This window comes from Tenrec ecaudatus, chromosome 4, assembly GCF_050624435.1.
Source record: "Tenrec ecaudatus isolate mTenEca1 chromosome 4, mTenEca1.hap1, whole genome shotgun sequence".
In the NCBI taxonomy this organism is placed as follows: domain Eukaryota; kingdom Metazoa; phylum Chordata; class Mammalia; order Afrosoricida; family Tenrecidae; genus Tenrec; species Tenrec ecaudatus.
This window is the reverse complement of record NC_134533.1, coordinates 6825338-6852101: the sequence shown is the minus strand read 5'-3', so window position 1 is coordinate 6852101 and position 26764 is coordinate 6825338. Positions and strand designations below refer to the sequence as shown.

The 26764-nt window shown below is 57.8% G+C and overlaps 3 protein-coding genes across 13 annotated transcripts; 1 reads left to right on the top strand and 2 right to left on the bottom strand.

Annotated features, from left to right (window-relative positions):
* Positions 1–1016: 1016 nt before the first annotated feature.
* On the bottom strand, positions 1017–8451 carry LOC142444434 (U3 small nucleolar RNA-associated protein 14 homolog A-like). Its single transcript, XM_075545325.1, has 2 exons — positions 8318–8451; positions 1017–4755 (listed from the first exon to the last, which is right to left on the bottom strand). Exon 2 carries the CDS (start codon positions 4710–4712, stop codon positions 2490–2492), a length of 2223 nt encoding a protein of 740 aa, XP_075401440.1. The 5' UTR covers positions 4713–4755; positions 8318–8451; the 3' UTR covers positions 1017–2489.
* ZDHHC24 (zDHHC palmitoyltransferase 24) lies at positions 5459–10189 on the bottom strand. Of its 2 annotated transcripts, none has more exons than XM_075545330.1 (3): positions 9909–10189; positions 8318–8595; positions 5459–5752 (listed from the first exon to the last, which is right to left on the bottom strand). In XM_075545330.1, exons 1-3 carry the CDS (start codon positions 10187–10189, stop codon positions 5460–5462), a joined length of 852 nt encoding a protein of 283 aa, XP_075401445.1. In that variant the 3' UTR covers position 5459. The 2 variants fall into 2 exon arrangements, with proteins under 2 accessions (XP_075401445.1, XP_075401444.1); XM_075545329.1 differs by lacking the exon at positions 5459–5752 and adding an exon at positions 5760–6574.
* Positions 10190–10674: 485 nt separating this feature from the next.
* Positions 10675–26634, top strand: ACTN3 (actinin alpha 3). Of its 10 annotated transcripts, XM_075547999.1 has the most exons (22): positions 10675–11223; positions 15591–15705; positions 15888–16007; positions 17669–17755; positions 17849–17936; positions 18419–18497; positions 18586–18667; positions 19973–20058; positions 20471–20563; positions 20979–21209; positions 21335–21482; positions 22868–23018; positions 23599–23707; positions 23796–23936; positions 24091–24273; positions 24662–24796; positions 24926–25105; positions 25395–25541; positions 25635–25700; positions 25798–25812; positions 26112–26270; positions 26385–26634. In XM_075547999.1, exons 1-22 carry the CDS (start codon positions 11080–11082, stop codon positions 26541–26543), a joined length of 2718 nt encoding a protein of 905 aa, XP_075404114.1. In that variant the 5' UTR covers positions 10675–11079; the 3' UTR covers positions 26544–26634. The 10 variants fall into 10 exon arrangements, with proteins under 10 accessions (XP_075404114.1, XP_075404113.1, XP_075404112.1 ...); XM_075547998.1 differs by lacking the exon at positions 25798–25812; XM_075547997.1 differs by lacking the exon at positions 25798–25812 and having other exon boundaries at positions 25635–25711; positions 26108–26270.
* Positions 26635–26764: the final 130 nt, after the last annotated feature.

Here is a 26764-nt window from a genome sequence, read left to right as displayed (position 1 = left end):
TATTCATTTGGGTTTCAGTAATTCCTCTTGGTTACATTACCCTTGATCATTCCTTACCAGGCCTCCTACACCCTTCTCACCACCGACTTGGATCACTTGTTCCCTTGTCCCTGGGTTTAACACCACTACCTTTCCCCCCACCTCCTCTCCCATGTCCCCCCGGAACTGTCGGTCCCATTGTTTTCTCCAGATTGTTCATTCAGCCTATCTTATTTAGACAGACCTGTGGAGATAATAACATGCACTAAAACAAGACAGAGAAAAGCCAAGCAACAATATACAACAAACCAATGGGAAAAAAAAAAAACATAAGAAAAGCTTGTAGTTAGTTTAAGGACTGTTTGTTGGCCTTTAGGAGTGTTTCCCAGTCTGTTGGGGCACCACGCCCTGGCCCCAAAGTCCACCTTCAGCATCCCCTGGGGACCTCGTTGTTGTTCCCTTGCACCCCCTTTGTGTTTTGCCTCGGTGTGGTGGGATCAGATCGGGCGCAATTCCCACACTGTCTCTATTTTTGTCCCCTGTAGAGCTACGGGTCAGTGAGCTGTTTCAGAATTTTGTAGAATTGATTAGAGATGATAATTCACAGAATCGGAAAACCCAATGAATCCTAATAGGATAGGTGAGATCCACAATTGGACACATGCCTGTAGAACTTCAGTATGCCACAGAAAAAAGATCTTAAAAATCCCACTGCCAGCAGAAAAAGAATGTTTGGAAACGGACTGTGGTGGCAATTGTACAATCCTACTTGACGTGATTGAAATATGGAATGATATATAAGATCCCAACCAAAAATAAAAGGATCCTAAAAAAAGAACCCAAAACCCACTGCCATCAAGTCCGTTCTGGCTCCTAGTGACTCGACAAGCATCTGTGAAGGGGCAGACACATGTAAAACTTGAAAACAAAACTTACCCTTTCATAGATGGTAAGAATATAGAGATGTTAGGTTTCAACTAATTTGCTGGACACAAATTTTATTTCCAGAAATCATGTTCAAGAGCCTAAAGAATCAACTAAATAGATCAACAAAGCCATGATCTTTATGAGAAAAAAATTAAACTTTATTAAAACATTAAATAGAAACTATACTAGGTTCATGAACTGGAAAACTCAAACTTCACATAAACATCGATTTCCTTCTACGGACATTTCACTTCAGTCTGGTTCCATTCAGTCTCAAGGGAGTATTGGCATGGGGCTTGACAAACTGATCCCCAAATCCCTGTAGACCGGCCAGGACCTAGCATCCACTTCAGTGGTGGGTGACTGGGGGTAGATAAAATGGGAAAATGGACTGCTGTCTTCCAGGGGTCACTACTACACAATCGGGGAAGTCTCAGAAGCGTGAGTGGAGTGACCAACAGGGGCTCCCGTTACATGAAGCTCACAGGCCTGTGGAAACAAGCCCTATGCAGTCATAAAACTGCAAAGCTATGCAAGGCAACAGGACGGTTTGCCCTACTGGGGGTGGGGGGTGGGTGTCACCAAGGACTTCAAAGAAAAGCCGTCCCTAACACTCCTTTACTTAACCGGGGTGGAGGGAGATGCTCTTCCCCTGTCCATCTTACCTCCTATCCGCATCACTGTCTGATACAATCTAAGGCAGTGTGTTTGTATTAGCAGAGGGGGAAGAAAGAATCTGCGGTGGGCTGGCTATGTGGTCCAAAGTGCCAGGCGTACAAGGTTCCTAATGTAGTTTCAAAAAACTAAAGCTCAAAAATTAGCAACAGATCATGCCACGTGGGGAAAAACACAAGCAAGCAAACAGCTGGCACCTCGGTGGGCACAGGCAGGGCATGTCAGAGGGGCGATCTCGGGGGATCTCCCTGGATGACATGCAAGAGCTCCCATCACGGAACCCTGCTTTTGCTCACCCCCACCCTCCCTGGGGCCCCATGCCCCTGCCACTCGGGCCCCTCCCTTGAGCAACTCACGCCCCGAGAGGAGCTTGGCAACAAGGTGTGTGGTGGGCCTCTGGGGATGGATGTACCCAGCTGCTCCTCAGGTAGACTGTCCTTACTTCATGTACCAGCTGCCCTCGCCCCCTGGTCCCAGTGGATTCTAAGCCTGTGCAACCTTAGGGGAGGGGAAATTTCCACCCCCTTTATCTGTCACCAGAATAAGCAAGCCTTCCCTCTACTTGGCATCTTTTAAAACAGCGTGACTCTTTGATCTGTTTTGTTTTTATCCTTGTGAATGGATCAAGTTTCACTTCTTAGCTTCATTTTAGTGAGAATTTAAGAAACAGGAAGATAAATCCATGCCTTCTGACCTGCCCCTGGAAGTCTCTCTGGGCTACAAACATAATGACATGGGATGGGGGGGGCGTGGGGGTCTACACAATAGCTCCTGGAGAGGCCACCACCGAGAGAAGCCCCCACTCATAGACCCCAATGCCCTTGTGGTTTAATTTCGCATCCGGTGTGACCAGTTCGCTGGGAACTGTTCGTGGGGAAGTCACACCAATCCCCAGGGGGGTGCAGTCATCAGGGCCTCAAGGCAGCTCGATCCACCCGCCGGGCATTTCTTCGGTGCTGGATGGAGAGCCAGTTTGGGGCTCTCGGCACCACAGAGAGGTCTGACCTTGAGGAAGTGCGGCGGCCTGCATCCTCGGCTCTTATGGGCTTAATGATGTGGCCTGGCTTAGTGACCACCTTGGGAGTGGTCAGCTTTTGGAAGGCCCTCTGGGTGTTCCACATGGCTCCCACGGGGACCTGGATGGTCCTTTCGAACTGCTGGGGGTGGGAGAATGGGGACGGGAGCACATGCACCTGGTGGGCTGCCATGCGGGAGCTGCGCGTCTCACTGATGATCACATTTGGCCGGTTCCCATCCTTGCGTGGAGGCCCCGCAGGGGAGGGCACGAGAAACCGGCGCCGCTTTTTGGCACTGGGCTGTAGGCCCACCCCACCCCACTCGCCCCAGCCCGGCAGCGTCAGGTCCACTGCCTTTGGCTGACTCTCCGCCACCGCTGCCCTCTTCTCCTTCAAGAAGTCCCGGACAACGTCATCCCCAGCAAAAGCTTCCAAGATCACCTGCCTTTGGCCTCTCTCCCCGTCACCTGCCAACTCCTCGAGTGCCCACTGTGTCCCCGGAGGAGGGCTCGCGGTCAGGAGGTTCTGTAGATCGATGATTGGCTCTTCCTTCTTCCTGGGGACGCCAGGCTGCCGATCTTCCGGGATCCTCTCTGCCCTCGGCCCCCCTGACAGGGGCGGCCCGGGAAGCTCCGAGTCGGAAACGCAGCTTTCTCCGCCCAGCTCTTCCTTGGTCTGCACGCTCTCCGAGCTCTGGGTCGGGAGAACAGCCCCCAGGGAACTCGCCTCTTGCTTCTTCCCAGCCGGACCGCCTTGCTTGCTGAGTTTCCGAGCCAGCGTCCTCACCTCGGACACCACCTCCTGGTGGCTGGCGTCTCGCCTCGCCTGGGGGCCCACAGGCTCAGCATCCTGGCTGGGCTCCCATCTTTCCTGAAGGGATCGTCTTTCCTCAGATTCTTTGCCCCACGTGTCTTCGTCTGCTCCGGGGCTCTCTTGTTCCTCACTTGCTGAATCAAGGGCCGCAGGCTCAGGAAGCAGGCCAGGGCCCTTCTGGATCCTGGCCTCTCCGGACTCACTGGTGGGGCGCCTAAGCATCCAGGGGTTGGACCCCGTGGGGTCCCCCTGGGCTTGGTCCATGTCAGGGGCCGGGAGTCCACCCTCCTCCTCTTCCTCACTGTCGGGAGCCTGGTGTTTCTGCGTCAGCTCTTTGTTCCTGGCCAGCTGGTCCTGCCTGGCCTGGCGTGCCTTGGGGTCATACCTGGCCCGGATCGCCAGCGCCCGGACCCGTTTCCCTCGGCTTTGGTGCTTCAGGCCCATCCGCTCCATGATGCGGGCCATCTCCCTTCTGTCCAGCTCTTCCAACATCGAGGGGGCGGTGCCCTCTGGCAGAGGCCCATGCTCTCCAAGGGGCTTCTGGGACTTTCCTTTCTTCACAGCTCGGTGATGCTTTTTGCTTTTAATTTTCTTTGCTCGCCGAGCCTTGGCCTCATAGTAGGACTGCAGGGCCCGGGCCCGCTGAAGTGCCGCCCGGCGTGCCCTCGCCTCCTCCAGGCTCATGGCGCGGCGAGCAGCCCTTTCCACGGGCGTCAGGAGAGGGTCCATCACTAGCTGCCTGTGCTGGTGGAGGGCGTGGAAAACCTCTCGCTCCAGCGGCGTCTTTGCCGTCCAGCCCCGTAGCACATGTTCGAGGGGGGCCAAGGCGGCCGGCTCCTTCTGCAGGGGAAACACCAGCTGCTCCGCCTGCCGGGCCTTTAGGACGATGGGCTCCCATTTGGAGAGAGTCTGGGAGCTCTGATGGAAGGCCGCCTCTCTCTGGACCCGTGCAACCTCCTCTTTGCTAGCGGGCAACGCCAGCGTCTTCACCTGGACCCTCTTCAGCTGCCTTTTCACCATGGCCAGCGTGGAGGCCGGCTCAGCGGGCTGCAGCAGATCGGCAAGGGCCAGCTTCCCTCCCGAGCCGATGCTGAACTCCGATGCGTGCAACATGGCCTCAGATCTCTCAGTTGGTTGCCACCTCCCCTTCCCACCCAGGGAGCTGATGGCCTCCAGTAGCTTCCGGTGCTTCCTCTCTCCATCGCTGCTGGCTTCGTCGTCACTGGCGCTTGGGGGGCCGTCTTTGGGCAAGTCTTTGAGTTTTTCCTGCGGGCGCCAAGCCAGAAGGTCCTCCACACTCATCTTTGCAGCCTCCTGCTCACACAGCGGTCCTACCCACTGCCTTCTGCTGTGCATGGGTGGAGGAGAAAGCACAAAGACCCAGGTTCAAATACGACTCCTCCATCGACTACCCCATGATTTCATCCCATCTGCTCTCAGGGCATTCCCTTGTCCCACCTACCAAAGGAGGACAGTGGCCGCTGCCAGGGGCAGCTCCAGAGTCGGTACCCCCCTGTTGCGGACATCCTTCTAGCTGTCAGGCACCCCCACCTGGAGAAGCCATACCGTGGTTCACCAGGAGGCTCCCTGGACCTGCAGGGGTTCCTACCCACCCACCCAAGGCCAGAGGGCACCGCCCCCCTGAGCCTAGGGTGTTCTCTGGTTTCCAAGCCTGAGGATCAGAGGCATGGGAAGCCAGCAGCTCTCGGCAAGGAAACAAAGGGCCAGAAGTCCAGCCCAGGCAGAGGGAGAACAAGCGTGGGTGCTTTATTGGCCTGGTGAGGGACAGCGAGGCTAGCCAGGTGGCCCTCCCAGACCCGCCCAACCACATGGGGGAAGCAACTGAGGCAGAGCCCCAGGCCTAGACAGTAGGAGTCCAAGCGGACAGGGACACGGCCGCAGTGAAGAATGGGGCTGCGGCTGCCCAGTGGAGCCCAGCTCTCCAGCTCCAGCTCCAGCTGGCAGGAGAAGGGGGAGACAGCAGCCTGGTTTGTTCTGGTGCAACCCCTGCGTGTATTACAGCTGGCCCCACCCCAGCACAGTTCTAGCTCAACTGTGAGTCCTTGTGTCCGCGGAGGTCTGGAAGGAGATCCCATCCCCAGGCAAGGGGGAGGCCAGGAAGGGCCAGAGCCAGACGAGAACCCAGCGGGGCCCCAGGGCCGCCTGCAGGTTGTGGCGGAGGCCCAGGTCATAGTGGTGCTGGCCCCGGGCCCACTCCCACGTGGTCTGGCCTCGCAGTAGCAGCATCCCGTGGAAGAGCAGCCCCGCCCCGCACAAGAGCACCCCCGCCATGCACGTGTCCATCACGAAGGCCAGGGCGAACTGCACCAGAGACACCCTACCTGCGAGGAGAGAGGAGAGAGAGTGATGGGCAGCAGCCAGCCAGGCCCCCAGAGGCTAGCCCCACCCGCCTGCCTGCCCCAGCCTTCCACTTCCTCCAGGGGCTGCCAACACACTGTGTGGGGGATGGAGCACCCCGGGCCCAAGCCCACAGCGGCTGCCAGAGTGACACCCTTGCCATCCTCAGTTATCTCACACTGGCACTCGATACTGTGGTTATGATGGTGGGCAAGGCAGATGGCGTCTCGGCCCTCAGGGGATTCACAGACAAGACACCCACCCGCACTGCTTCTTTGAGAGCTCCCTGCCACCACTGGGGGTGTGGCGGTGGAAAGTGCAGTGTCCCGGTCTTGTCTGCCCCAGCTCACCAAACCACACTTGCTGCCGCCAAGTCGTGAGCCTACAGGACAGTGTAGAACTGTCCCTGCGGGGTTTCTGAGGCTGTAAGTCTTTTACGGAAGGAGAGAGCCTCCTCTTTCTCACTCAACGTGGCAGGGGGGTTTGAACTGCTGACCTTGCCCACTCAAAAACAAACAAACAAATGAACAAACAAAAAGCCCCACTGCCCTCGAGTCGATGCCGACTCATAGTGACCGTGTAGGACACAGGAGAACCAACCGCCCTTGTGAGTTTCTGAGACCTTTCCCACAGTTGGCATGAATTACCTACTGAACCTGAAGCCATAAGTACACTATCAACCCCTGGAAACGGAAAGGCCAGTACTCGCCTGGGGAGAGAGTTGGGGCGCAGGGAGGAAGAGGAGAGATGAAAGAGTAAACACAGTAGTGGGATGCGATGACATGCAACCAAATGGGTCTGCACCGCTGTGGGGAAAACAGATTCGCGCCGTAGACCTTTGTCCAAATCACAATAAGAGTCTTAAAAGAAAACCTGATGCCCATGACAGGAGCTATGGCAGGTTCTGACGTACGAGGATCCTATAGGGCAGAGCAGAGCTGCCCGTGGGTTCTTGAGACTGTCAATCTTGGCGGACGTGGACAAGCCTGTCCTCCTGGGGAGTGGACGCCTGGTGGGTTCCCAACGCTGACCTTCCTGCTGGTTGGCTCTTTGAGGAGTAGCCCACTATGCCACCAGGGCTCCTTCAGGTCCGGGCAGATCAAGCCACCAAGCCAACGGCGCCGTGAAGCGAGAGCTTAGAAGAGCCAAGTGTACCTATCCGTCCTCCATTGCGTGCGCCAGTTTGACCAACAGGTCTAAAACCCTGAGGGGGTGACCAGGGTGAGGCACAGAGACAGGAAGCGGGCACCCGCGGTTGGGGAAACGACACCAGTAGACTTGCTCGACATACAGCTGCCACAAACCTTCAGTTTGTTTTTCCTTTTTAAAGAAAGGACAAACCGCCATTATCTGCAACGCGCAATAAAGCGAGGCATGCGTGCATATCATGGAGGCGGATGGAGCCTGGCGGCGTTCTTGTGGGGCTGCAAACCACAAGGTCAGCAATTCAAACCACCAGCCGCTCAGTGCGTGGGAGAGAAGCAAGGCTCAAGTTCTACTCTGCCCTGTGGGGTCCCCACGAGTCACCAGGAACCGGTTTGGGTTGACAGCGGCAGAAAGGGAGTGGTGGTTGTCAGGAGCTGGGGAGGGAGGGAATGGGGAGTGATAGCTTTAATAGGTAGAGAATATGGTTCTCAACCTGTGGGTCCAGACCCTTTTGGGCATCAAACAACCCTTTCACAGGAGTCCCCCGATTCATAACAGTAGCACAATTATAGTTACGAAGTAGCAACATGAATAATTTTATGGTGGGGGGTCACCACATGAGGAATTGTATGAAAGGGTCAAGACATGAGAAAGGTTGAGAACCACTGGTAGCGTGTCTTCGGGGGGCTAATGAAAAAGCCCTGGAATTGCCCAAAAAGTAGCCACAGGGGCTCCAGGGAGCACAGCTCCACTCTGACCACGGCGACTGGGTTCGGGATGATGGCACTTTTGTGTGGATGCAATAAGGGGAGCCACTGAAGGGCACATTGTAAAACGGTGTGTTTTGTCATTTTACGTCCACTTAGAAATGGGGGGAGGGGGAACCAAGGAGAGCGCCCCTGGGGAAAGGAATCCACTGTGAAAAAAACATCAAGAGTGCGGGGGACACCAAACCAAACTGCATCTAGTTGAGGCCATTCAGACTCTGCAGGGTGCCATGGTCTCAGCAGGGCCAGGGGGCAAGGAGCCTGGGAGCTGGAGCCCACTTAATAAGGGCCATCTCCTCAGACTCCAGCTCCTTAACCAGCCCTAACCTGCCTTCCTGCCTCTAATTCCCACAAGTCCCATCAAATTCCCTCCATGCTTCCTGCCCCCAACTCCAGGCTTGGTTACGCTCCTCCCTTTACTTAGAACACTCCTCTCACCCTCCCTTAAGGAGCCTCCCACTCAGCTGGCACTCCCTGGAATCCTTCCTGGGTTCTTCCAGTCAGACATCAACCTAGGGTGAGGAGGTACCACCTGAGCGTCAGTCTGCCCTCCTCCCCTTAACGGCTCTGGGATAGAGGCCCCGGGGCACTGCCCAAGAACCAGTGGGAAATCCAATGCCAGGCCTCCCTGCTCACCTGTGAACAGCATAAGCCAGGGCAGGAGGAGGAGTACAGTGGCTTGGAGGGGGCTGTGGGCTTGCAGCAGGGCCAAGACTGCGGGGCCCAGCAGCACGGAGATGTGGAGCAAGACCAGGGCAGTGTGAAGCAGCAGGCACAGGAAGGGCCGGTAGTTGTGGAAGCCGACGCAGCAGCCCAGCAGGCGGCAGTGGTGGTCCCGGCGCAGGATGCAGACGCGGCAGGCAAAGCAGTGCCCACTTCGAGGTGGCACCTGGCTTTGGCACTGGTAGCAGTAACTGCAGGAAACAGAACCACAGGGTCAGTACCCCCAACAGCACAGAGTGCCCCAAGTTATGCCCAGGGGTAGTCCCTGAACCCCTCCCAGAGAAGCAGGGGCAACCAAGAGTCCCTGGTTCTGCGCAGCAAGAGCAAGTTGAACAAAAAGATTTCCCAGGCTCTTCCAGTCCTAGGACCCCAGGTCCCAAAGCTTCCCTCTGCCCTCTAACACCCTGGGGCAAATGGCTTGCCTCCTCCTAGTCACTCTAAGACACCACAAATCAGTCCCTCCTAACAACCTTGGTGGCACAGTGGATTACCAGTCTAAGGTGACAAGACATCCCGCTTTTGGCGGGACAGTCCGATTTTTAACAATTTTTCCCGCATCTTGGGCGTTTTTAAAAAGTCCCAATTTTTGGAAAGAATGCACGACAAGCTAGGGTATACGGTTTTAGGCTGCCATGTGGCTATTTCGCCAGGATATGAGTTTTATCAATGGTGTCCTGCTTTACCAATGTTAAAATCTGGTCACCTAACTGCAACATCAGCAGTTCAAAACCACCAGCCACTCCAAGAGCAAACGATAAGGTTTCCTATTCCCATACAGATTTACAGCCTTGGAAATCCCAGGGGGCGGAGTCCACAAGATGACAGTTAGACTCAATCCAGTTTCACCCCAGAAACCAGAGAGATCCGTTAAGAACCTTCCTCTGCTGAAATCCCGCTAGGGACTCGACATCGCAGTCCCAGTAAAAAAAAAACCAAAGCTTTCCGTGTCCCATATACCTACATGTTGGGCCCCACTCTGGGGTCTCTCCCGGACCCTCCCCCTCCCGCTTCCCCCAGCCCCTCCACCAACTCAACTCCAGGCTCCTGGATCTTCCCAAACCATGCAAGGCCTCTGAGCCTGGGCCTGGTCTCTTCTCCCTCCCAGTTCCACTCTTCCTCGTGACCCTATTTAAAAGTGCAACCCGCACCTCCTTTATGGAAACCTCGACATTTTGTTCGCAGAACGTTTATCGATACAATTTGCCTTTTTATTATGCCTATAGCGTATGGCTCCCCTTTCCCCCATGCCATCTGCACCGGATCAAGTACGTTTTATTACAGCCCCGGTGCCTAGGGGAGTGCCCAGCACACAGTAGGTGTTCCACAAAGACTTTCGCGTGAACGAAAGCGGCGACTCCCGGCTCTACCCAGAATCCCAGGTCCTAACATCTAACCCTACCATCCGGGTTCCTAAGGGAGCCCGCTCCTAACACCGCAGGTCTGGGGCCTTCCCCCAGTTCGAGGCACCCCCGCTGCTCCCCGCGGGCCCCCGCGCCCCACTCACGCCCAGCCCCGGCCCAGCCCGCGGCCGGCCAGCATCACGCCCCGGATGCTGGGATCGGAGCGCAGGAAGAGCCCCAGGTTGCCCAGCAGGTTGAGCAGCTGGAAGGCGGCCAACGCGAGCTGCAAGGCCCGAGCCAGCGGCCCCAGGGGCGGCGGCCCCGGGCCCAGCACCAGTACGTAAGCCAGCTCCAGGCCCACGGCCGCGGCCCACAACGCCGTAAGCGCCAGAGGCAGCCGCGCAGGGGCCCCCTCGGCGCTCCCCGCCGCCCACGGCAGCACCATGACCTGGGTCCACCCGGCGACGCTTCCCTGTAGCTCGCAGCTTCCGGAATGAGGCGGGGATAGTGGCTGACGGACGTCTGCGAAACCCAATAGGCGTGTCTAAGAGGGCCGCCCGCAGATGCAGAGACGTGATTGGACGGCCGCAAGCGCCCGGGAACGCCTTGACGCCGGCAGGCGTTGGAGCCGGGGAGGGCGTGACGCCCAGGCCCGCTCGCCGGCGGACGCCCCACCCATCCCGCGGAGGCCACGCCCACCTCCGGGCTGGCCGGCGCGCCCGCGGGATTGAATTGCTGCAGCCGCGGTGGCGTCGGGGTTTCCCGGCTCAGCACATTCCCTCTCGCCCCGCAGCCGCCCGATATTAATAGCCTTGCCTCGCCCGCGTCCAGCTGGATCGGAGCCCCTCCACACGCTCGGGTGTCTCCCCCTCGCCTCCCCAGAAAACGCTCAAAACAGCTCCGTGCTTATGTTTCTGACTTTGGAATGGGGAAGGGCTCCCCGTTTCTCACCCTCGCGGCGCTGCAGCCAGGTCCGGAGGAGCCCCCGGGGCACCTCCCGAGGATGTGCAGCCCCTAGGATTGCCGTCACCTCCACGGCACAGACGGGAAGCTACAACTCAGAGACGGCCCCTGGCTTTCCCAAGGCCACACAGCGCCCCAGCGGTGGCCCAGTGGCACGAACCACAAATCCACCAAGAGACCTACCCAGCACCCACATTTCCGCAGCCCCAGCCTAGCCACTGGCCTGGCGGCGACCCGAGCGCCCTCGCCCCCAGCCGGCCCCACCCTCCTCCCCCATATTTAGCGCGAACCCGATCCGGGGCTGGGCCCGGCCCTACTTAATGCGCCCCCGAGTTGGGGAGCGCGCGGAGCGGAGCCCGGAGCCCAAGCAAGATGATGATGGTTATGCAGCCCGAGGGCCTGGGGGCCGGGCAGGACCCCTTCGCGGGCGGTGGGGGCGGCGAGTACATGGAGCAGGAGGAGGACTGGGACCGGGACCTGCTGCTGGACCCAGCCTGGGAGAAGCAGCAGCGGAAAGTGAGTGCTCACCCATTTCCTGACGGCAAAACTGAGGCCCGACCAGCGAGTCGGTTTGTCAGCAGCAGGTCAGGGGCAGTCTGCCTTGAACTCAGCGTGTCATTCGCAGCGTGGGCTCTGCCCACCAAGCCTCTCAGCAGCCCCCCAGGGCAGGAAAGGAGGGCGAGGGGGGGCCCTCCTAGAAGGCTTTATCATTTCTCTGGTCCCCACCCCAGGTTCATTGGGTGAGCCCACTGCCCCCATTCTGCTAGGGAGAGGGGGTTGAGCAAAGCCCAGGAGATCCGAATTGGGGCTTCCAATTTTGATTCTCCCCACAGCTCTGCACCAGTTAAATATTCCCAGGCTCCACGCTAAAGATTTGTGGCCAGAGGACTACTACTGAACTTGGGGGTGTTGGGGGAGCTCACTCAGAGCTCCCCTAAGACTCTGTCCAGCATGGAGTCCACAGTCACCTTACCCCAATGTTCAGATGAAGGAACTGAGGGCCCCCAAAGGAGACAGAGATTGGCCCTAAGTCACATACATACTGCTAGGATAAAGGACCCCTAACCTGGGCTCTTTGCCACTGCTTCTCCACCCCATCCCCCTCCCTGCCCCTGGCCCTGACCTGAGTCTGCTGAAAAGGGCACAAGTCAGGGAGGAGGGGAGCCCTGGGTCCCCTTACGCAGTAACATGACTCCCTGGCCAGATGGACTCTGGGTGCTGAGGCAGCGTCTTGGGGGAGAGAGACTAGGGTACTTGGGGCCCTTCCAGCCCAGTCTTGTAGGACTCTGGGACCCCTCCCCCTCCCTAGGCTATTTTCACACTCAGGCTTTCCCTGAAGTGGAGTGGGCAGGACCCCTTGGCTCCTAAAAGAGAAAATAGCTGGATTGGAGTGAGCAAATCTGGGGTCTTGTCAGATGGGGTAGAAGGGCCACCCCAGCCAGTCAGTCTGCTGAAAGGGCAGGCAGCTGGCCCCAGTGGAAGTGGGTTAGATGACAAGAGATGGGGAGGGGTGAGGTAGAGGGGGAGGAGCGGAGGAAGCAGAGGAGCTCAGCTGAGTCTTGGGGTGCCCCCAAGTAACACCTCTCCCCTCCCTTCTCCCCCCATCCCCCCAGCTCTCCTGCACCTGTCTCTAAGCACAGCTGTGGTCCCTGGTGAGGTCATCCCTTTCCCTGACTCCAGCTGTCCCCGGTTCTGGACAAGCCTGCCCCCGTCCCCAACCCCCACTGTCCAGACCACCGCAGGCCAGTCTGTCACTTGTCTTTCCCAATTAACATCACATCAGAAGGGTTCTTCCAACCCAACTCAACCCACCCGGGCATGCATTCCTTCCACTGCTACCCTGCTGGGCAAGAAGGCTCCAAGACCCATCAGTGGTTTCTCCTTTGTTCTTTGATTGCTGGGTTGCTTAGGTAAACATCCCCATGCACTGCAGCAGGAGCCCTGGTGGGGTAGTGGTTAAGAGTTGGGCTGCTAACTGCAAGGTCAGCAGTTCAGAACCACCTGCTGCTCCTCAGAAGGACCAGGCTTTCTACTCTGGGAGAGTTAGTTACAGTCTCGGAGAGTTACAGTCTCGGAGAGTTACAGTCTCGGAGAGTTACAGTCTCGGAGAGTTACAGTCTCGGAGAGTTACAGTCTCGGAGAGTTACAGTCTCGGAGAGTTACAGTCTCGGAGAGTTACAGTCTCGGAGGCTCTTACAAGGTTGCTCTGAGTGCTCCACTGCAGCCCTGTCCCATGTCTGCTGCTCCGGGCTCTCTCCCTCACCAGTGACTCCTCTGTCCAAATGCGCACAGGGCCCTGGGGCCCTCCTACCTCCTACCTCCTCCTGCTCAATACTTGAGTCTTCTTTCAACCTCACTCACAGGCATTCATTCACATACCTTCAGAAAGTCTAACTAGAAACCCGTGGTGGTGATGGAAGCCACACCACCAGCCAGAGCTTTCAGGCTAAGAAAACCTGCTCCCCCAGAGATTAAAACCCAAAGAAAGCCCCAAAGGAAACTCACTGCCATGAAGTAATGGTGACTCATAGTGACCCTAGAGGACAGGGTAGGACTGCCCCTGGAGGTTTCCAAGACTGTCACTCTTCACAGGAGTAGAAAGTTCGGCCTTTCTCCCTCCAAGCAGCTGACGGTTTTGAACTGCCCACCTTTCAGATTGCAGCCCAACGCGTTTGGAGCGTGGTCACTGTTTCGGTGCCAGGGAGGCAGCAGGGAACGAAATGAGCAAAGGCGTCTCTAGCTAACGCCTTTCTTGCCCAGTCCCTGTCTGGGTCTGCCGCCTCCTCCTCCTCCGCTGGCCGGCCTCCCTTCTCTTCTGCCACTGGCTGGTCCTTCTCTTTGGCCACGCCTCTGAAGCGCAGTTTGCCCGCCCCTCTCCTCTGCCCAAAGCTTTGGCGACCCCCTGTTGCCCTCAGGATCAAGTTCAAATCCCTGGCTTAGCACTCCACATGGACCATGACCTGGCCCCTGCTGCCCCTCCGGCCTGCTGCTCCCCGCTGACACCCCGACTCCCCCAGCTCCATTCCAGCGCTATCGTAATCCCATGGTCAGTAGGAGCAACTGTTTCTAGCCCCAGTAATCACCCTATGCAGGGTGTCCTTGTCTGCCCTTGACCAGCTGAATAGCTCAGGCTCTTCCATTAAAACTGAGCAGACATCCCCTTCTCCATGGGGTCCCAGCTGATGGGGGACCACACCCCTGAAGTCACCAGCAGGTCTCTCCTAGCACTCCTCGGGCCACCACATCCCTCTGACGAACTATGAGCCCCTTTAAGACAAGGATGCCAGCTCATTACGTGTCATGCGTGGTACACCCCCCCCCCAATTCAGCCTCCACCACACATGTCTTTCCCCATGCCCAGTCGAGACCCCAAGCACCCTACACTGGGTTGGAAAGGACTGCAGAGAATCCAACTCCCTTCTCCGGTGTTTGCACCCCAGCACCCACTGACGCATCTCCAGTGACAAGAAGCTCACCCCCTTACCCTACCAGTGGCAGCTCTGTGTGTATGTGAAGTGGTGTCTTCCATCCCCAGAAACAAGGGTCCTGGGAAGCTGGTCTGAGGAAGGTGAGGGGAAGGGCCCAGCTGACTTCCAGTCACACACACACACACACACACACACGCACTCACACACGAATATCTGCTTTACCATGGGGAATTCTCGAATCATGCCAGGTCAGAGGAAGGAAGGACCAGAGACATCATCGAGTCTCACCCCTTCTCTTACAAATGGGGGAAACAGAGCCTCAGACAGGACAAGGGGTTGGCTCCAGGCCATGGCGAGTGAGTAGCTCAGCTGGGATGGGCGGGCCCCGTGCCCACCAGCGTGCTGCGATTCTTAGCTGCAGCTCTCACCCCGGCATACAACAGAAAGAAGCACTAGGTCATCCTCACCACCACTGCCGTGTCCATCATCTCCCTGAGCAGCCTCCTCTATGGAACCCACGTCGGGGAGGCAGCTCCCCTCCAGGTGTATTTTGAGTGACTTCCCACAACCAGTGGGCTCATCTTCAGCGTTGTATCTGACAATGTCCCCCAGCTCTCTCTAAGACTGTCACTAGCGGATTGTTTCAGAAGCAGATTGCCAAGCCTTTGGTAGGTTACTGGAAAGCATGCACCTCCCTGTCCCCCCATCCTCCTATCCACACACTAGGTCATCTATCCCCCCCTCACCCCAGATGGATGCTGAGACAAACCGAGGGCAGGGGGAGAGTTGTGACTTCTAGAAACCAGGTCTGACTAGTGCTGAGCTCCCGGCTGATGCTCTCCTTGGAATCTCACGGCGGCCCCACGAGGTGCTAAAGACCCAGACGCATAGCCCTTCAGACAAACGGCGGTAACCAGAATCCTTCCCACTTTGAAAAGGCAGAATCACCTGCACAGGCTGCTCTCCCCATCTCAGAGGGTCTGCTGTGACATTGCTAAACCCCTTCCCATGCTTGGGGCCAGCCCAGGCTGGTGCGCTATCCAGGAAAGGCACCCCAAGTTCCAACTGAGACCTGCCTGGCTCTGGACCCCATTTCTCCCCATGCAGGAGCCCTGGCGCCATAGTGGTTACACATGTGGACTGCTAACCATAAGGTCAGCAGTTTGAAGCCACCAGCTGCTCTGTGGGAGAAAGATGAGGCTTTCTACGCCTATAAAGAGTTTACGGTCTCGGAAACCCACAGGGGCGGTTGCACCCTGCCTTCCAGAGAGTCAGAATCGACTGATGGCAATGAGTTGGATTTTCAGAGTTAGGGCCTGGCCTGGCAAGCACAGCAAGTTGGTGGCTGAGCTGGAACCTGAATCCAGGTTCCTGGGGTCCAGAGACAGCCCCTGACCAAGGAGTTAAGACCCCAGCCCCAGACCTCAGGTTCTGAGCGCTGCCCTCTGCCCTCAGACCTTCACGGCCTGGTGCAACTCGCACCTACGCAAGGCGGGCACCCAGATCGAGGACATCGAGGAGGATTTCCGCAACGGACTCAAGCTCATGCTGCTCCTAGAGGTCATCTCAGGTGAGGGGACCCGGCAGGGGCACAGGGACCTGGGCCCAGGAGGAGCCATGGCGGGGGACAGTGGTCGCAGCCAAGTGCTGGAGAGGGCTTGGTGGGGGTGGGGAAACCTAGGAGCTCAGTCCTCAGCTGACTTCCATGATCTTCCACCCTCCTCTCCTTCCACCCGCTCTCCTTACACCCAGGAGAGCGGCTGCCCAGGCCAGACAAAGGCAAGATGCGCTTCCACAAGATCGCCAATGTCAACAAGGCCCTGGACTTCATCGCCAGCAAGGGTGTTAAGCTGGTATCCATCGGTGCTGAAGGTGAAGACTCAGGAGGGGGCGGGGGGGTCAGCACATATGGCATTCCCAATACTGCGTCCCCAATAATGGGAGCACAGGTCGCTGGAGGGACTCCAGAAAAGCCACACCCCTGCCATTGATGGCTTCTGGCCCACAGCGACCCTGGGGACACACAGCCCCCCGTGGGCTTCCTAGGCAGGGGCACTTTGTTGTTTTTTCATGACGATGGGAATTTACTAGGGAAATTCACAGACTCCAGGTCAGGATCAGTAAACATTAAGGATGCAGTTCTTTTGTTCACAGTGCTTCCTCCTCCTGTTCTTTCGGTAGTTTTTTTTTTTTTAATTGTGGTTAAAAAAACAGACTTTCCAATCACCTTCTGCATGTGTGATTCGGTGCCACGGCTTATGCTCATGGTGTGTACAACCACTACCGATATCGATATCCTTTTCTACAGTGTCCCGCCCCCACTGACATCAGCTCCCCTCCCCGCCCGCAACAACTCCGCCTCCTTCCCCCACGGAAACCATTAGTCAAGTTGGGTTCCTCTATTTTGCTCCCTCGTTTTTCTTGTTAGCATCATCACATAGTCATGCACTTCCCTAGTTAAATCGCTTTTTAAAGAGTTGTATATGCAGCGTCACAACCAGTTCTACTGCTCCCTCCCTGCCCTGCATTCACTGATTGCTCCCCCGAATCTCCTCACCCATCCCACCCCCACCTCCACATCCCCGTTACATCAGTTATCATCATGTGCGCCCACTCCTTCTGTGCTTCACAAACTGGGAAACCCAACAAGTAACAATGAAAAATAAAAGCAAAAAAAACGGTAAGAAGCTAAGGATCAAATAAAGGGTCAGAGAAGAAAGAAACCACCGTCAACATTTAAAAAGCCAGAGAAGAAATTCCTGTTGTGGAAAGAGCAGACGCTACTGGAGCCTCGAGCAAATTCATGTTGGCTCAAGAGAGAGGTCACCTATCAGGTTGGCTCAAGAGAGAGGTCACCTGACCAGGTCTCAGATGACCTCGTGGTTCCCCCACTGTAATCCATCAAGAGGACTATAGTCCCTGTCAGACAGTAAACTGTTTGAGTCCCTCTCCTGTGGCCTGAGGGCATCTGCCAGAGGCTTCATCTGACTAGCTACTCTACAGATGGATATCGGGCGCCCCTTGTGCTCCATAGATCCCTACAATTTGGGTGTTCACAATGTAAGCTCTGAGACTGTCCCCTGCATGGTAGGTGGCTTTAGTGACTGTCATCTCTGAACACACAGGCCGGTGTGTTGCTTCCATGAGGTGACGGCTCACTTCGACGGGTGCTTGTCCCTTGCTTTCTTTTGTTCCGTTGTATTGACACAGCATCCACACCATGTAATTCAACTGTTCAATCATGCACGCACTACCACAGTCAATTTCAGAACATTTCCCGGTTGTAACTGTGGGAGTAGAAAGCCCCATCTTTCTCCTTCAGAGCGGCTGGTGGTTTTGACCTGCTGACCTTGCAGTTAGCCCAACGTGTAACTGCTACGCCACCAGGGCGCTTTTTACTGGAGGACCTGGAAGGAGCAAATGGGCCCTGGCTGCTAGCTCCGGGATGGGGGACAAGGGCCAGAGGGCAGAGCAAGGGGTCAGTGATCAGAGGCCCTGATGCCAGGCAACCTGCCCTCACCCCCGCCCTGCAGAGATCGTGGACGGGAACCTGAAGATGACCCTGGGCATGATCTGGACTATCATCCTTCGCTTCGCCATCCAGGACATCTCCGTGGAGGGTGAGTGGTGAGGAAAGAGGTGGGTGCGGGGCGGCCAGCCCACATCCCTCCCCGTCTAATGCCCTCACATCACTACCCACCTCCCCGACCCAGAGACGTCGGCCAAGGAAGGGCTGCTCTTGTGGTGCCAGCGGAAGACGGCTCCGTACCGCAATGTCAACGTGCAGAACTTTCACACCAGGTCTGGTCAGCAGACACCATGGTCCCCCGACCCCAGCCCCCTCCGGCCAGTGCGGGACACATCACGCAGGGGAAGCAAGGGGTCACAGCCGAGTCCTAGGGAATGTCAGCAAATTGGAGGCACTGAGTCCAGGCTTGTCAAATTGAATAGAATTGAATCCGGGAGGCCTGGGGAGACTTCCTGGAGGAGGAGGCATTTGAGACGACATGGGGAAGGCATTCTAAACCAGAGGGTACCTTGTGAGCAAACACCTGCAGGTGAACACCTCTAGTCATTGAGGTGGTCTCAAGTCTGGCAAACGCCAGGCTGAGGAGTCAGGACTTGACTACAGAAGCCGTGGGGAGCCCCGGGAGGGTTGAGGGTGAAGGGTGTGATAGGAAATGTAGGTAGGCTTTTGTGGGCATCTGACAGGAGGCTATGCTGATGGGGGCTAAGAGAGGGCAGGGCTTCAGCTTGCAACCCACCCCCTTCTCTTGGGACAGCTGGAAGGACGGTTTGGCGCTCTGTGCGCTCATCCACCGCCACCGCCCTGACCTCATCGACTACGCCAAACTGCGCAAGGTAGACCAAGCCCTGCCACCGCCAGCCCTGACTCTCCCACTTCTGCTCTCAGCCGACCTTTCACCTCTCCCCGCTCACACCCACCCAGGACGACCCCATCGGCAACCTGAACACTGCCTTCGAAGTGGCAGAGAAATACCTGGACATCCCCAAGATGCTGGATGCGGAAGGTGAGAGGGTCTGGCCCAGGGCAGGGACTCTGCGCACCCACCATCGTGCCCTGATCCTCCCCCTCCCGCCATGCTCTGCTCCCAGCCCAGAGTCCGTCCGTCCTCCAGGAACCCTATGTCCTGCACCCCCAGGAATCCTTGGTTTTGGCCCACCCACCCCACACCCACCCCTCCACCCCATGGAACCTTGCTCTCTGTTTGCTCAATCTCTGCCTCCTGTCTGGTGCTTCCGCTGGTGCTGGTGCTGTTGCAACAGACACACCACAAGGGGGAGAACTGACAGACAGACAGACAGACATTTACTAATCTGGACATTTTGGAGACTACAAACCCTGGTGGTGGAGCGGTTATGTGTTGGAAGCAACCTGTTCTGCACAAGAAAGAGAGGCTTTCTACAGCCGTGAAGCATTGCAGTCTCAGATAACCCACAGGGCAGGTCGACCCTGTCCCACAGGGTCTTGATGACTCAAAATTGACTCGAGGGCAGTGAGTTTTGAGTTTTCGGTGACTCGAAGTCCGAACTGAGAGCCTTGGCTGCAGAGGAGGCTGTCTTGCTCTTGGTTTTAGAGCAGCGGTTCTCAACCTGTGGGTCGAGACCCCTTTGGGGGTCAAATGAGCCTTTCACAGGGGTCACCCGATTCATAACAGTAGCCAAATGACAGTGATGAAGTAGCAACAAAAATAATTTTATGGTTGGGGGGCCACCACCACATGAGGAACCGTATGAAAGGGTCGCGGCATTAGGGAGGTTGAGAACCACTGCTCTAGACTATCACCGTCTCATTAACATAATAAAGAACCAATTTATTTGCAGTGGGACTTTAATCAGGTATAAAATTGATGATACCTACTTGGGTGGGGGCTCTAGTTCCCTGGCAGAGTGTCGGTCCCCCCAAGATTGGGTGTTCCTCTGGAGTAGGTCCCTGGCTCCCGTGCCCAGCAAGACCTTCCTTGGTCAGTGGAAGCAGCAGCGAACACTCTCTGGGCTCCTCCTGGGTGCTCCAACCCCTCCCCTGGGAGTGGGATCAGGGATGGATGAGGAGCTCATGGATTTGGGAAGCAGACAGACAGACAGTTCGAGGCTGGTCTCTCAGAAGGGCAGTGGGATCTGCTCCTTGGCCCACTCCCTCCCGCATCCCAGCAAAGAGGCCGATGCTGGGTTTGGGCAAGCTGGTGACTCGTGGCCCTGGCTAGATCTCTCTGCCCTCTGCTGTCTACCCTGAGGGCAATGGCTGCGTGGGAGGGGGCTTGAGCACATGCCCAGCCCTGACTTTGGCCAGTAAGCACCTCTTGGCCCTTCCCCAGACATCGTCAACACCCCAAAGCCGGACGAGAAGGCAGTCATGACCTACGTTTCCTGCTTCTACCATGCCTTCGCTGGGGCTGAGCAGGTACGGAAGCCACACGGTTGGCACCTGAGCGCTGCTTCCCCCATCTGAAAGCTTCCCCCATCTGGAAGCATCCTGGTGCGGGGTGGGTGGGGGTCCCTGTCCCTGTCCCTGCTGCAGACACTCAGTCTTTGAGGGGCAGCTTGTCCTCTCACTTCCGTCCATTCCCACTCATAGCGACCCCTACAGGACAAACTAAAGCTCCCCAGAGGGCCACTCTTTAGAGGAGCAGAAAGCCTCATCTTTCTCCCTCAGAGCAGCTGGTGGTTGCAAACCGCAGAGGTTGCCCCTCGCCACCGCCAGGACTCCCCCTGCTTGCCCCAGCCCAGGCTTCAGGGGCTTTGCAGAGAGAGGCTGGGTGGGGGAGTCTGCGAAGGGTTGTGTCAGTGCCGGCTCTCGGCTGCCCCTGCCACAGGCCGAGACAGCAGCCAACAGGATCTGCAAGGTGCTGGCCGTGAACCAGGAAAACGAGAAGCTGATGGAGGAATACGAGAAGCTGGCCAGCGAGGTAAGACTCTGGCAAGAAAGGGTTTCTCCCTTTCCCTGACCCTTGAGCTCTCTGCAGCCTGGGCCTGCAGACCCCACCCTGTCCTCACAGCAGCCTTGGCCTCTCCTGGGTCTCCTCCCACCCTTCTGCCCAACCAGACTCCCGGCCCTTCCCTGATCCACCCCTGCACCCATTCATTCATATTCAGGTGTCGGGTAGCCCTCTGCTCTCTGCCACCCAGAGTGGATTCTGGACACTGAAAGGAACCACCTCCTCCTTCCCCAAAATAGGGGGGACGTCTCGTCTGAAAGTCCACCACCCTCATCCCCCAACCTGCCTGAGAGTGCTCCCTCTGGCTGGGACCTGGGCGTGGGTGGAGAGGGCTGGGTGACGGCAGGCAGGTCTCCCAGCGCTCCGCTCTGCCCGGCCCTGGCAGCTGCTGGAGTGGATCCGCCGTACAGTGCCCTGGCTGGAGAACCGCACGGGGGAGCCCAGCATGAGTGCCATGCAGCGCAAGCTGGAGGATTTCCGGGACTACCGGCGCCTGCACAAGCCGCCCCGCGTGCAGGAGAAGTGTCAGCTGGAAATCAACTTCAACACGCTGCAGACCAAGCTGCGGCTGAGCCACCGGCCCGCCTTCATGCCCTCCGAGGGCAAGCTGGTGTCGGTGAGCCAGGCCCTGCTAGCCATGCTCGCTGTGTGTGTGGGGTGTGTGTGTGGGGATCTTGGACCCCTGTCTCCATCTGTACAGTGGGTAAGGAGGGATGCAGAGCACATCTGTCTGCCCCACAGGACATCGCTAACGCCTGGAGAGGGCTGGAGCAGGTGGAGAAGGGCTACGAGGACTGGCTGCTCTCAGAGATCCGGCGGCTGCAGCGGCTGCAGCACCTGGCCGAGAAGTTCCAGCAGAAGGCCTCCCTCCATGAAGCCTGGACCCGAGGTAGGGCCACCTCATGGCCTCGGCGCTTCTTTGTTAGGTGGGGACGATGTTAGGTAGAGAGAAGGGGGTCCTGGCGACAGGCGCAGGACAGAGCCAGGTGATCTGCGAGGGAGGCAGCTGCTGCAGGCCAGATTTCTAGTTCCAGCACATGCCCCGACGTGCTGTACGACCTTGAACAAGTCACTGCCCCTTTCTGGGACACAGGCCCCGAAATTCCTCCTGGCTCTGGCCTTCCACAAATCTCCTCTGATTCGTTTGTCATTTAGCATTTTATTTGTATGTGCAGTTGATGTGCGAGGGTAATGAGTTCCTAACCTGTGTATCATTTGTCATGGAAAGGGTGGTGACACTAAAATATCATGAGTCCAGGTGGTCCTGTGTGAAGACCCAAAGCTGTGCTCTACCAATGACTGACTCCTGACTAAAAAATATAGGGGCCCTGGTGATGCAGTGGGGTATGTCTTGGGCTGCTAAACACAAGGTCAGCAGTTCAAAGCCACTGGCCTCTCCCCGGGAAAAGGACGAGGCTTTCTGTTCCTGTAAAGAGTTACGGGTCTCAGAAACTCACAGGAGGCAGCTCTACTCCATCCCACAGGGTCAACGGCACTGGGTTGGGTTTGCGTTTGGCCTAAAAATCATGAACAAACCCTAAGAAGAGATTGTAGGCATAAGGGGTAACAGTGATCGGATATAATAAGAATCTCGTAAGTAGACAGTCACCAGTGGGTAAGCAGGGACTTTGGGATGTGTCATGTGGCCTTGAGTGGGTCTCTAACATCTGTAAACCTTAGTGACCGCCTCTATAAAACACAGCAAACCCAACCCAACCCATGGCTATGGAATCTTAGCAGCCCTGTAAGGTAGACCAGAGCGCCCCCTGAGGTTCCCAAGACAATAGATATCAGGGGTGCAGACTGCCTCATCTTTCACCCTGGGACTGACTGGTGGGTTTTCACTGCTGACCTTCTGGGTAGAAGCCCACTGTTTAACCCTCTGTGATACCAGGACAGAGGCACCCCATAAATGGTGTCTGCAATTCACATTCTGAATAATTTGAGCACTTTCGCATCCACTGTTCATTTACCTGGCAAATATTCCTTGAGGGGCTTCCAAGTGCCAGGCACCGTCCCAGATGCTGGGGCACAGTGGTGAGCAAAGGAGACCAGGTCAACCAGTTACAGGGCTGGCGGAAGTGTGCAGAGGTAGTTCGAGGTTACATACAGGGATAACTGTACCAAGGGCCACCACAAACAACGCTGAAGAGTCAGGAGACCCCGATGTCACTTAGGGACCGTGCCCTGAGTCCAGGAGCGTCAGTGAACTTAATCAGAGCACCCTTCAAAGTGGGCCGGGCAGGTGACCAGAGCGGGCTTCTTTCTGAGCAGGGAAGGAAGAGATGCTAAACCAGCGCGACTACGAGTCGGCCTCGCTGCAGGAGGTGCGGGCGCTGCTGCGGCGCCACGAAGCCTTTGAGAGCGACCTGGCTGCGCATCAGGACCGCGTGGAGCACATCGCTGCGCTGGCCCAGGAGCTCAAGTAGGCGTGGCTCACCCCGGACTCCACCCCTCAACCCTGAGCCCCGCCCACTGGCCGTGGTGCTCTAATAGGTGTGAGTTGCTGCAGGGCCCAGCCTGCAGACACGCCTCCAACTGGTCCAGCTCGAGTGGGCGGGGCACCATCCTGAACCCGCCCCAAGGCTCCGAAGGTCCCGCCCTCAGTAACACTGCTTTGGTACCCACGTCTTCCCCCATCCCCACTCGCTCTGCTTCATCCCGCCCCTATCCCCGGACCCCTCTCACAGTCCACATTCTTCCCTACCAGCCCTTGACTTGACCTGACCCCTAACTTGACTGCCCCAAACATTCCCCATTTGCCCTGGACGCCCCACCTCCTTCTGGAGCCCCGCCTCCCTCACATAACCCCGCCCTTGAAGCACCTGGCCCTGCTCTTCCATCTATGCCCCCTTGAGATTGGAGCAGTAGTGACCTTCTCCTGAGGATGCTGTAAGGGAAAGGCCACCCCGCCTGTCCGCGGCCTGGGTTCAAGTCCCAGAAGGGCAGTCAGGAGGCCGTCTGGGTCGGGTCTGTCCCCACACCGGTTCTTGTCCCCGGCCCAGTGAGCTGGACTACCATGAGGCGGCCTCCGTGAACAGCCGCTGCCAGGCCATCTGCGACCAGTGGGACAGCTTGGGCACGCTGACCCAGAAGAGACGGGACGCGCTAGAGGTGGGGCCGGGGACCCCCGGTCTGGGAGTGGGGGGCGAGAGGCCTCCGGTTGTGCAGGTCGCTGACCCGCCCTCCCCGCGGCCCCCAGCGGATGGAGAAGCTACTGGAGACCATTGACCAGCTGCAGCTGGAGTTCGCAAGGCGGGCGGCGCCCTTTAACAACTGGCTGGACGGCGCGGTGGAGGACCTGCAGGACGTGTGGCTGGTGCACTCGGTGGAGGAAACCCAGGTGGACGCAATAGCACCCACCCCTCAGCCAGCCTGGGGCCCAGGGGTGGGGGTGGACTGGAAGAGGGAAGAAAACCTGTCCTGGGACCTGCTACCTCTCATGGGTGCGGGTGGTGGGGGTGCTGGCTGAGGCCTCCTGCCTGTGATTCCCCCAGAGCCTGGTGACGGCCCACGAGCAGTTCAAGGCAACCTTGCCTGAGGCTGACCGCGAGCGTGGTGCCATCCTGGGCATCCAAGGCGAGATCCAGAAGATCTGCCAGACATACGGCCTGCGACTCAGCCCCACCAACCCCTACATCAGCCTCAGCCCACAGGACATCAACACCAAGTGGGACACGGTCAGTGCCACCCCGTGGCCTTTTCCCAACTCCCCCTACATCCATTCTACCCCTTCCCACTCTGATACCTCGGACAACTCATGAGAAAGGAGAGGAGTGGCCACTTTAGGGTCTGGGGCCTGCCACCGACCACCAGACACTGGATGAACACCTTGCCTGTCTTAGTGGACGCCACAGCATTTTTCTGTTTGGGCACATGTGTGGGGCCACCTCTCTCAAGTTGCCTGGACTCTAATATGTCATGTCAAGGGTCCCATTTTACAAAGACCTGGAGGCCCAGAGACGTTGGGTGGCTTGCCCAAAGTCACACTGCCCAGGGCAGCAAGCATGGAGGTTGGAAGAGCTGGTTTCCCCAGAGCTGCCCCTGGCACAGCCACCTCCTTCACAGGTCCGCAAGCTGGTGCCCAGTCGTGACCAGACGCTGCAGGAGGAGCTGGCCCGGCAGCAGGTGAACGACAGGGTTCGGAGACAGTTTGCAGCTCAGGCCAACGCCATCGGACCGTGGATTCAGGGCAAGGTGGAGGTAGGGGCTCAGTGGTGTGGGGGGGTTGCCCCCGGGGAGCTGGGAACCCTCATCCTGCATGGGCGGGGCAGGGGTACGGGGTGGTTACTGGTGGCAAGGCAGCCCAGTGCAGCCCAGCTCGCTCTGCAGGAGGTGGGGCGCCTGGCCGCAGGGATGATGGGCTCCCTGGAGGAACAGATGGCCGGGCTGCGGCAGCAGGAGCAGAACATTATCAACTACAAGAGCAACATTGACCGGCTGGAGGGCGACCACCAGCTGCTGCAGGAGAGCCTGGTGTTTGACAACAAGCACACCGTCTACAGCATGGAGGTGCCTCACGGCAGGGTCACCTGGAGGGGCCCTGGGGCTGTCTGAGCAGCAAAGAGCTTGTCCACCTTGGGAGGGTTCCCAGCTCAGCTCAGCCAGGACCCTCACGGACCCAGGGGGGATACAGAGGCCCACAGAGGGGAAGTGACCCCATGGGGACAGTCACAGAACGCAGACACATGATTAGCCGGGGCAGAAGGGCTGCTGGAAGACGCTCTGTGGACTGGCCCAGGGTACCCAGTGGCTTGGTAGTGGGACCGGGCCGCCCACTGACTGGCGGTTCCTCTCCCAGCACATCCGTGTGGGCTGGGAGCAGCTGCTCACCTCCATTGCCCGCACTATCAACGAGGTGGAGAACCAGGTTCTGACCCGGGACGCCAAGGGCCTGAGCCAGGAGCAGCTCAACGAGTTCCGGGCGTCCTTCAACCACTTCGACCGGGTCAGCGGGGCCCGGGCCTGGGGGTGGGGTGCTGTGCTAAGGAGCTAATGGGGCTGGGGGATGGGGCACCTGATGCCCACTCCCCACCTGCAGAAGCGTAACGGGATGATGGAGCCCGATGACTTCCGTGCCTGCCTCATCTCTATGGGCTACGACCTGGTGAGTGACACCCCCCCATGCCTGCCTGGGGAGTCCCACAGTCAAACCTCGTCACCCCAGTGGTTCAGAAACTATGCCCATTTTACACAGGGGCTAGGAAAGGCTCAGAGAGGTAAGTGAACTTGCTGGAAGATCTACAGCTGAAGATTTGGACCCAGGGCAGTCCCAGCTGACAATGGAGCTGGTACCACTTATTTGACTATAGGGAGGGGTCCATGTAGCCCCAGGCAGCAGGGGGCATTGGCTTGGTAGGAAGCCCCCAGGGCCAGCACTGGCTGAGGCGACAGGAGGTCATCTTTTGAGGACTGGGGTGGGGGGGCATGCAGAGTGAGCTGATTGATGCCCTAGGAGGGTGCTGGGAGCTGCCCTGGCTTTACCATCCTTGGGCACTGTACCCGGTCTGTCTTACAGGGGGAAGTGGAGTTTGCCCGCATCATGACCATGGTGGATCCCAATGCCACCGGGGTCGTAACCTTCCAGGCCTTCATTGACTTCATGACCCGGGAGACGGCGGAGACAGACACGGCTGAGCAGGTGGTGGCCTCGTTCAAGATCCTGGCTGGAGACAAGGTGAGCTAGGTGTGGGAGAGGAGGGGAGGCAGTGTCTGGGACAGGGATGGGGGTGGGGGGGTCAGGAGGCGGGCTGCCTTGGTCAGCTGAGTGAGTGCCACCCCTGCTCCCCAGAGCTACATCACCTCCGAGGAGCTACGGCGTGAGCTTCCGGCCGAGCAGGCCGAGTACTGCATCCGCCGCATGACTCCCTACAAGGGTTCCGGGGCCCCAGCCGGAGCCCTGGACTACGTGGCCTTCTCCAGTGCCCTCTACGGGGAGAGCGACCTCTGACCTGCACCCGGGAGTTCTCGAAGCGAGGCCAGACAGGAGGGTTCTTGTGGCAAGACCCTTTCTGTTCTTTGGTGCAGGGGCCTCAGAGAAAGTGATCCTCAATAAAGACCCTCCTTGGCTCGCTTCCATTTTCCTTCTGGTACCAGAGGCAGAAACTGGTCCCCAGGCTCCTGGTCAGGACCAACTGCCCCCTGATCCCCGCTGGCCCACAGGAAATGAGC